General features: G+C 47.0%; 1 protein-coding gene across 3 annotated transcripts in view; it reads left to right on the top strand.

Annotated features, from left to right (window-relative positions):
• The window catches only part of PRKAG1 (protein kinase AMP-activated non-catalytic subunit gamma 1), a 26,838-nt gene extending 20,746 nt beyond the window's left edge, over positions 1-6,092 (top strand). For 2 of the 3 annotated variants that reach the window (XM_014584070.2, XM_014584071.2), the window contains exons 3-12: positions 1,592-1,701; positions 2,506-2,587; positions 3,198-3,256; positions 3,396-3,441; positions 3,545-3,599; positions 3,895-4,021; positions 4,304-4,469; positions 4,632-4,669; positions 5,132-5,278; positions 5,412-6,092. In XM_014584070.2, coding sequence (XP_014439556.1) covers positions 1,592-1,701; positions 2,506-2,587; positions 3,198-3,256; positions 3,396-3,441; positions 3,545-3,599; positions 3,895-4,021; positions 4,304-4,469; positions 4,632-4,669; positions 5,132-5,278; positions 5,412-5,519 — 938 coding nt within the window. In that variant the 3' untranslated portion in view covers positions 5,520-6,092. Of the gene's footprint in view, positions 1-1,591; positions 1,702-2,155; positions 2,297-2,505; positions 2,588-3,197; positions 3,257-3,395; positions 3,442-3,544; positions 3,600-3,894; positions 4,022-4,303; positions 4,470-4,631; positions 4,670-5,131; positions 5,279-5,411 lie in introns of those variants that run through there. The other variant, XM_006168212.3, reaches the window with a different exon arrangement.
• The last annotated feature ends 4,449 nt before the right edge of the window (positions 6,093-10,541 follow it).

Genomic DNA, 10,541 nt, shown 5'->3' on the forward strand with positions numbered 1-10,541 from the left:
CCAAACAAAAAAAAAAAAAAAAAATCCTCAACAGGATATTTTAATTTTTTTCCATTTATTAATGATTGAACATGTATGCACATGAGCATGAAAGAGGAAGAGAGAGATGAGCATCCTCCACAAGGTCGCTGTCCTCCAGCCCTCTAGCCTGTCAGATTTTGGACACTCCCGCACATGCCCAAGGTGTTTCTGGCTGGGCTAGGACCAACCACGATTGCCGTGTGGGATCCAGTTCTCTTGAGCAGTGCATTACCACTTTGCATGGAGCCAGCCATCAACAGGGTCTTGATCCAGCAGTCTATTCCCAGCTTCAGCTACTCCTGGATCATAGGCATGTATGTGCCTGGTGTGCTCAAGGAGGTCTCCAGATGCAAACCTGTAACCTTCCCACTTGGGTCAGCCTTGCAGAGCATGTGTTTTATTGCTGGGCCGCTGTCCAGGCCCCAGTGATACTGGAAGGTATACATAACATAGTATGTAGCACATTCAGGCTGTTATTTTTAGGGGGTTCCCTTTTCAGTTTGGAACAAGCCAAATTAAAATTATGGGACTGGAAAGGTAAACCTAGCCAGAATCTCCCATTCTTCTAGAGTAGGTAGAAGGATTTTGATTCACAGGGTGATCCCAGAATTGGCTCTCAGGATGGGTTGGGCCAGTCTGATTGAACACCGGGTTTCAACTTAATTTTGATGAGAAATGGCCCAGCTTGGACCATGATTTTTCCATCTGCAGGTCTTGGCATTTAAGAAGCTTATTGATTTTCTTTTCCATTAATAAAGAACAAATAAAAATGTGGTAAATATATTAAAGGAGACACTAGCTAGATGAGAAAAAAGCTTTTAGACTAGAACAGGTTAATGAGAAGTATTATAGACTTTCTGGTTTAGTCAACCTTCATTAACCTTGGGAGCCAGTAGCTACAGACTTTTTTGTTTGTTTGCTTTAAATTTGCTATAGGGTACGAATGCTCGCCAGAGACAGAGAAAGTGAGAAAACAAGCTGCCAGGTCTGGAACTCAAACTGTGGTCAGCCATATGGAAGTCTAGTGCCTTAAACCACCACGCCACCTTGTGGCTCTCAGTCTCCAGTCTTTACCACATGTCTAGTCAAATTCACAAGACCTTTTTTTTTAGGTTTTTGCCATAGGGTGTGTACACTTTGCCAGAGAGAGAAAGAGAGAGAGACAGAGAAAGGGAAAGTGAGAAATCCCCTCTGGGGAGATAGCCACACTGCAATCCATTCGTCTCTCAGATTTTGGGCATACACGTAAGTGCACCTAGCATGATTTTCAGGCCGCTGGGTCTGGGGCTCAAACTGTAGTCAGCTACATGGGAGCCCAGTACCTTAGCAACTATGCCACCTGCTAGCCCCAGTAGATACAGTCTTACCTGGAGATAGGGTTTGGATACATGGTTTCTGAGGAATTGACCTAGGTTTTGTGGAAACAATAGGAACAAAACAGAATAGGAGAACTTGTTTTTTAAATTATTCCCTAAATATTTGAGAATCTAGAATACTGCTGTGTTTTCTGTCTCTTTTGACTGGGAGTTTTTGCATGGAAAGAAGCTACTAACTATCCCACCCTATGCAGAGACCCCAGAATCCAACAACGGTGTGTATACTTCCTTCATGAAGTCTCATCGCTGCTATGACCTGATTCCCACAAGCTCCAAATTGGTTGTATTTGATACTTCTCTGCAGGTGGGTGAAATCCTCTTTTCTGTTCCCTTTTCGTTGGAACCTGTTGTACACTTTGCCAGAGAGAGAAAGAGAGAGAGACAGAGAAAGGGAAAGTGAGAAATCCCCTCTGGGGAGATAGCCACACTGCAATCCATTCGTCTCTCAGATTTTGGGCATACACGTAAGTGCACCTAGCATGATTTTCAGGCCGCTGGGTCTGGGGCTCAAACTGTAGTCAGCTACATGGGAGCCCAGTACCTTAGCAACTATGCCACCTGCTAGCCCCAGTAGATACAGTCTTACCTGGAGATAGGGTTTGGATACATGGTTTCTGAGGAATTGACCTAGGTTTTGTGGAAACAATAGGAACAAAACAGAATAGGAGAACTTGTTTTTTAAATTATTCCCTAAATATTTGAGAATCTAGAATACTGCTGTGTTTTCTGTCTCTTTTGACTGGGAGTTTTTGCATGGAAAGAAGCTACTAACTATCCCACCCTATGCAGAGACCCCAGAATCCAACAACGGTGTGTATACTTCCTTCATGAAGTCTCATCGCTGCTATGACCTGATTCCCACAAGCTCCAAATTGGTTGTATTTGATACTTCTCTGCAGGTGGGTGAAATCCTCTTTTCTGTTCCCTTTTCGTTGGAACCTGTGGTTCAGTACCTCTCATCCTGTCTCATCCCAAGGGCAGTATCCTGACCTCCTATGGGATTAGTCTCATGTTTTCCTCAACCCCATGTTTTACACAACCCCTGTTCTTTATTATAGTCCTATCCCCTGTAAATTTTCCCTCATGATTTTTTCTGTCCTAACTACAGGTGAAGAAAGCTTTCTTTGCTTTGGTGACTAATGGTGTGCGAGCTGCCCCATTGTGGGATAGTAAGAAGCAAAGTTTTGTGGGTAAGCAGAAGTTTATAAAACAGTGTTTTTGTTTGTTTGTTTGTTTGTTTTTTAATTTGTCAGAGGGTGCATATGCACACCAGAGAGACAGGGAGAAGGAGAGAAAGAAAACACCTACCTCCAGGGGTATGTGATTATGCTATAGGGCATATAGCTTTTTGGTATAGGGCATGTGCGCTCACCAGAGAGACAGAGACAGAGAGACAGAAAGCAAGAAATCACTGACTGGGGGGGTGGCCATACCACAATCCCTTCTCCTCCATTCTCCTCTTGGGATCTTGGGCACGCACGTACATGTGCCCAGCGTGAGTTTAAGTCACTGGGTCCAGGGCTCGAACCATAGTTGACCACATGGGAGTCCAGCGACAAAGCCATTATGCGAATTGCTGGTCCCCATTCTGTTGAGATTTGAGGCATGCACCCACATGTGCCCAGTGTTTATCACACTGCTGGGACTGGAATTCAAACTGCTTAGTTGGCTATGTGGAATCCAGCATCTTTAACCACTAGGCCACAGGGCCAGCCCTAGAATGCAGTATTATAAGCATTTTGTGCTGGACAGGGAAAAAAAGCTTTGGGCAGTGCTAAGGGCTCTTGTCTTGGTCTCTAGGCATGCTGACCATCACTGATTTCATCAATATTCTACACCGCTACTATAAATCAGCCTTGGTAAGGAATCTTAGCCCAGTGACCAAAACCACTTTCCCTGTCTAGAGTCCCTCATTCTCATTTTGCTTCTTCCAAATAAGCCACAAGAGATTAAGAAGCAGGGAAATCAGGTTTCAAATTCTGTTGCATCTGCTTCCAGGTACAAATTTATGAGCTAGAGGAACACAAGATAGAAACTTGGAGAGGTATGTAAGAGAACCGGGTGTTACAAAGGATAAAGGGATGAAGGGTTTCCTGGGAAATGCAGCACCATGTTGGTATTTTGTGATCCTTCCCTTTTCTCTTCAGAGGTCTATCTGCAGGACTCCTTTAAACCACTTGTCTGCATTTCTCCCAATGCCAGGTGAGTTCCCGCTGACCATTTACCCAAAAAGGGGAAGAACCTTGCCGTCAACATAGGTAAAACCCTAGATACCTGCAGATCCAGGAAAAGGGACAGGAGAGAGAAAAGACTTTCCTCCTAACAGACAGACACACACACACACACTCTCTCTCTCTCCCTCTCCCCCCAAGCCCAGTCTGCACACTGCCCCTACCCTAACCATCTGTTTTCCTGTTTATAAACACACTCTAAGGAGCTATGTAACCACACTCAGCCCTTGCACTATGGGCCTTATCATCCCCCTACCTTCCCACAGCTTGTTTGATGCTGTCTCTTCGTTAATTCGACACAAGATCCACAGGCTGCCAGTTATTGACCCAGAATCAGGCAACACCTTGTACATCCTCACCCACAAGCGCATCCTCAAGTTCCTCAAATTGTTTGTAAGTGCTCCTCAGCCCAGTTCTTATTTCTCAGTACTGGGTTGGAGGGGTATCCAAGGATGGTTTGGGGGCCTTAAAAGTCAAGCCAATGGGGGCCGGCAGGTGGTGTGGTGGTTAAGGGCACTGGACTCCCACATGGCCGACTGTGGTTTGAGTCCTGGACCTGGCCGCCTGGGCTCTCTCTTCTCTTCCTCTCTGTCTCTCTCTGGTCAAAATTGAAAAAAAAAAAATTACAATAAATAATTCTTTTTAAAAAATCAACCTTGATGGTTCTTTCCTTAGATTGCTGAGTTCCCCAAGCCAGAGTTCATGTCTAAATCTCTGGAAGAGCTACAGATTGGCACCTATGCCAATATTGCTATGGTCCGCACTACCACCCCTGTCTACGTGGCTCTGGGCATCTTTGTACAGCATCGAGTCTCAGCTCTGCCAGTTGTGGATGAGAAAGGTAAGAGATTAGAAGGAAAGAAAAAAAGGGAGGGCCCTAGATAAGTCAGGGTGGCTCTGGGAAAATGTGCTTTCCCCTCAGCTCAGCCAGGAGGGTTTTTCTGTGGGTAGGATTAGCCTTGGGTGCCAGATCCTCCTTGCTGAGCTGCCTCTGTCCCTCTAGGACGTGTGGTGGACATCTACTCCAAGTTTGATGTTATCGTGAGTGATTGTGGAGGGACTGGGAGGTAGGGAAGGGGGCAAGGGGGTCCTGAATATGGAGAGGGAGAAGAAGAGGGTTCTTCTATGACCTAATGATTGTGGAAGCCTCCAAGCTCTAATATGCTACTTGGGGAACTGGCAGGTGGTGTGGTGGTTAAGGCAGCTGGACTCCCACATGGCTGACCATGGTTTGAGTCTCGGACCTGGCAGCTTGCTTTCTCACTTTCCTTTTCTCTCTCTGGCCAACTTTAAAAATAAATAAATTAATTAGGTAATGTAAATTAATAATATTAAATAAAATAATTCTTTTCTTAAAAAAAAGATCCTATTTGGAAGAGAATTGAATGAGCAAAGTGGGTGTGGCTGACAATTTTCCTGAATCCCTTTGGTGAGAATGGGTGGGTTCAAGTTTGGGTGTTGGCTCCCATTTTTCCCTGCAAGCTCCTTCCTCCCTCTCCTCAGAATCTGGCAGCTGAAAAAACCTACAACAACCTAGATGTGTCTGTGACCAAAGCCCTACAACATCGATCACACTACTTTGAGGGTGTTCTCAAGTGCTACCTACATGAGACTCTGGAGACCATCATCAACAGGCTGGTGGAAGCAGAGGTAGGAGACCAGTGATCCTGAAAGAGCTGGGGAGCAGCCTTAAGGGTGGATTTGGCAAGGAGGGTAAGAGTTGTGGGGTTCATCTAACTGAGGTTGGCACTCATTCCCTTTCTCCTTCCTTGTTCTATGCCAGGTTCACCGACTTGTGGTGGTGGATGAGAATGACGTGGTCAAAGGAATTGTGTCACTATCAGACATCCTGCAGGCCTTGGTGCTCACAGGTGGAGAGAAGAAGCTCTGAGCTGGGGAAGGGGCCAGACAGCACTTACCACTTACTGGAAGTTTTGGGAATCAGTTGAAACCTTGGGAGAATTATGATTCTGTTCCCCTGCTCAGGAGTCCCTTTGTCTTTTAGCTGGGAACCAGAGGAGGCACGGGGGGAATAAGGAGAATGGATTTTGTAACTGTCCTTACTCTGCCACACACGCTTGAGAAAAAACTTAGAGCTAGCGGGTCCTAGTCCCCATATTATAGACCTAGCCCCATTTCTGGGTCAACTCTTCTGATCTCCCAGACAACCCTAGACTTCAGCTTGCCTTTGCTCATTTCTCTGCTCTGACTCTAAGATAATAGCACAACAAAACTCTTCATAAAGATATTTTTTATTCATCCTGTTTCATATATGAAATGGAGGTGGCTGAGCCCATTCTTCTCGTATCATGTAAGTGGGGAGGATTATAAAGAGGTCCCTTGGGTTCCTGTGGTATATGCATATGAAGGGAGATGGTGGTTAGATGGAAGAGGGCAGAGTATTAGCCAAGGTTCTTGCTGTTCATGGCAGATCTAATTAAATGACAGAAATCTCTTTATAGTATTGCAGTGTTTGATTTCTACAGTTTATATAGGCTCTATTCTCCAAACTTCCTACTACTTTTTTTTTTTTTTTGAGAAGTTTTTGCTATAGGGTGTGTGTGCTCACCAGAAGGACAGAGAGAGACAGAAACAGAAATCACTCACCAGGGAGGATGGCCACACTGCAGTCCCTTCTCCGCCATTCTCCTCTCGGGATATTGGGCACACACACATGCGCCTGGCCTGAGTTTAAGCCACTGGGTCCAGGACTTGAACCGCTATCAACTACATGGGAGTCCAGCAACATAGCCATTATGCCAACTACTGGTCCTTAAACTTCCTACTACTTTAACTCATTACCAACAACAACAGCACACACAAACACATATATAACTGTGTGCCAGACATTATTCTGAGCACTTTACATAAATTGACTCATTTAATCCACAGAATAGTAGATATTGTTTTGGGCTGGCCCCATAGCCAAATGGTTAAGAGAGCGGGGTCCCACATGGTTGACTGTGGTTTGAATCCCAGACCCCAACAATTTGAAAAATATACGGGGTATGTGTGTCCAAAATCCTGACAGGATGGAGAAGGGATTGTGATGTGACCATACCCTATAGGGGGGTGCTTTTTCCCCTCTTTGGTGAGTGTACATTCCCTCTGTCACTTAAAAAAAATTAGGTGCTGGCAGGTAGCATGGTGGTTAAGGATGCTGGATTCCCACATGGCCAACCGCGATTTGAGTCCCAGACTTGGAGGCTTGCTTTCTCACTTTCCTTTTCTCTCTCTGGTCAAATTAAAAAATAATAACAAATGGAATTAAGTAAATAAATAAGTCTGTAAAAAAATAGTAGATATTGTTCTCGTTACAAATTTTAAAAAATGAGACCTGCCTAAGGCCAGCAGGTACTGGACTCCCACATGGCCAACAGCAGTTTGAATCCCAGACCTTGTGGCTTACTTTTGCTTTCCCTCTTTTTCTCTGTCTGTCTCTGGTGAGTGCACATACCCTGTAGCAAAATTATTAAAATAATAATAAAATTAAATAAATCCTTTTTTAAAAGAGAGATATTTGCTATAAGGTATGCACATGCACTAGAGAGAGAGGAAGCAAGAGATCACTTCCAGGGGAATGGCCATGCCACAATCCCTTCTCTTCCATCCTCCTCTCAGGATTTTGGGCATGCACACACATACACCTTGTGTGAGTTTCTGAGAGATTTTTTTTTTTTGCTATAAGGCAGACAAACAGAGAGACAGAAGGTGAGAAATCACCCCCCAGGGGGGATGGCCACACCACAATCCCTTCTCCTCCATTCTCCTCTCGGGATCTTGGGCACGCACGCACATGCGGCCGGCATGAGTTTAAGCCACCGGGTCCAGGACTTGAACCGCAGTCGACTATGTGGGAGTCCAGCAACATAGCCATTACGCTAACTGCTGGTCCCGCACCTTGTGTGAGTTTCAAGGCTCCGGGTCAAGACCTCAAACTCAAACCATGGTCAGCCATGTGTGAGTCCAATGACCTAATCATTACACCATCTGCTGGTCCCTAAATAAATAATTCTTAAAAACAAAACAAAACAAAAAACTAAGGCACAGAAAAGCTAAGTAACTACACAAGGCCACACAGGTTAAAAAAAAGTAGAGCTAGAATTTGAACTGAAATGGTCCATCTTCAGGTTTGTGCTCCTTACTACTACACTCACTCACTACCTCTGTAATTCTTTCCCTGCCCTTTTCCTATAGTCCCCCTTACCTTACTCTCCCTTCTGCCGGGACCACACCTAGGACCCAAGGAAAACCCCTTACTAGTACCAGGTCTCCACAGAAGAGACAGAGTCTCCTTTAGGCAGAGAGACCTATCACTATTAGTAGGGAACAACAGGGAACACTGGACTGTAGATTTGGCTGAGCTGGTACTATCTTTGAACCCACAAATATCTTGCCTTTCTTCCCAGGTAAGATGGAGCCAGAGGGGGACAGGCATTGGTAAAATGTGACACCCTGAGAGGCTGACCCACGTGGGAAGAATCTGTTTGTGGCTGGAGACCTTCTTGAATACTCTAAGCCACTCATTGCCCATTATCTGGAGCCAGCAGGGGTTGTCAAGATTGTGGTGTCAAGGCCTTGTGGCCTTGGGTACTGACTTTTGTCTGCATTGTTTATGAAGACATAATTTGTTTTTTTAAACAATGAGCTAGAGAGCAGGGGATGGGGGACTGCAGGAAAATAGTCACTCCATCAGACCCATCCCCTATTCTGAAACCATGTGGACCAAAGCAGTAGTCAGTACCAAACACCATAAGGACTGCTAGACTGTGGGGTGTGAGCCAGATTCTGGGTACCACCTCAACATGCCTTGCAGGTAATGATAGTTTCCCATCCAACCAGGCGCCATTTCAGGGCAGCTCCTTGTCCCTGTCCCTTGTGATAAACCTCCAGCCCTACCACACTGGTTCCTCCAAACTGGGCTTCCTGGTGGATCACAGGGAGAAGCATCACGGCACTCGTCAGTGCTCAGCCTTCAGCGCTGCATCATGGCTATGGAGAAGCTCCTGCTTCCGCCTCAACTCTTCACAGCTCTCACAGCACATTCCCCAACGTGGGGGAGGGAGGCTCCAAGTTATTAGAATTAAAAGTATGTTTATACATGTGGGAGTGAGTGCATGATAGAGAGGACAGATGTCTCCTTATGTCACATTCCCTCACGAAGGAGGACTTGTCTAGGGAGGAGACATGGGCTTTAAAAAGCCTAAGTACCCTGGTGGGATCCTGGGTAGAAGGACGCACCTTCAAGCAAAGAGTCATCAGTGGAGCTGGTAGGTGCATGGAATCAGGGTGGGGAGAGCGGATGGGAGGGGACGTTTGGGTTCTCTCTAAAAGTCCACATCAGGGAGCAAGAGACCTGGTTTTATTGTGCTGTTTTTCAGTCAGTCTGCCCACAACCACCCTTCTGGCACCCACCTCCTAAAAGGAAGGGTTTGTACCCAAAGAGCTCTATGTACTTTAGTGGAAAACAAATTGGAATTCTATTTCCCCCCTAAAACCCAACCAATCAGTTTCAGAATCTGGGCTGGGCACGGAGCCGAAAGACAAGGCATAAAATTTGAGAGGCTCCCAGGCTGTCTAGTCTTACCTATTCCTTTTTAAGTGAGTCAAATTATCCCTTCTTCAGGAGAAGCCACACACACACACACACACACACACACACACACACACACACACATACTTTCTCCCCTCCCTGTCCCCCTCCTCTCTACTGGAGCTGCTGCCATGGTTGCCAGGCATGGTTGCTAAGTCTCTGCATGGAAGAGTTGGCGTGGGCTGTGCTGCCACTAACATTACCATGGTGAATCAGGGGACACCTGGTGTAGGCTTGGGGGAGGGATCATGTGGATGTAAGCAGCAACCCCCAAGGACAGAACAAGCCCAAAAGGTGAACACCTTGAGCACCCAAACCCTTCAGGTAGGGGTGAGTCACCTAGGCACTGTGGAACTGCTGCTCTACACCAGGAAATAGGGGCCACTTTTATCATCTCAGTTGCTAATGGGATTAGTTTTGTCAGGGGAACACACAGTCTCCTCCATCCCCCTCTGTAAGGGTACAAGTGCATAAGCACTCTATTCGGTGGTCCTCCATAGGGCTTGGCAGAGCTGTGGGCACAGAATAGTGTAACCCCCAAATTCTGGCTTCTGGATTTGGGGGGAGCACCTGCTTCTGGGGAGAAGGTTCCATGGGTGCTCAAAGACAACCATCCAGAATGGGGCAGCAGGGTGTGGCCAAGACACACTTTTCTGTCTTATTGTGCCAGTGGCCCTGGGCTGCAGGTCTGAAAAGTGAGGAATTAAAGGTGTAGAAGTCACATTTTGGGGTTTGGGGAGGCAGCTGTCCCCCAGCCTTGCACAAAAGCCTCATGAAAGCTTCCGCCTCCTCTCTCCACTGCATGGTAGCTGGTTACTCATCTCATCTCTGCACCCGAGCTGCCACTGCCGCTAAAAATAGCCCCCCCAGCCGTGGGCCAGCCCCTCCTGCACCCCAACCCCATGGAAAAATTGGCAGCCAGAGACCTTGGGTTCCATTCTCGCCACTCGCCTATCAGGGAACTGAAGTCTGAGGCAGGAAGTCAGGGGCAGAAGCAGGGTGGTCAGGCAACCTGACAAGCAGGGCAGTAAAGGGTTAAAACGGCAGGAAGGTTGCAGAAAGCTGGGCGGGGGTGGGGGAGGACACTGTCAGCTAGGAAAGGATCTGAAGTTCCCCCCTCCACTCGTGCGGGTTCCATCAGGCTTGGGGGACAAGACCAGTGGGAAGGGGCGTCCAATCCCGAGCCCCAGGGGGCGGCCGTGCACATGGGGGAGGTAGCAGCGCGGAGCGGTCCGCTCCGTGTCACATGCGCGCGCACTCACACAGACAGGCACACACGTGTGCCCGGGTATATATAGTTCCCAGTCCCTGGGCCCGCCG

This window comes from Tupaia chinensis, unplaced genomic scaffold, assembly GCF_000334495.1.
Source record: "Tupaia chinensis unplaced genomic scaffold, TupChi_1.0 Scaffold145652_1, whole genome shotgun sequence".
NCBI classification, from domain to species: Eukaryota; Metazoa; Chordata; class Mammalia; order Scandentia; family Tupaiidae; genus Tupaia; species Tupaia belangeri.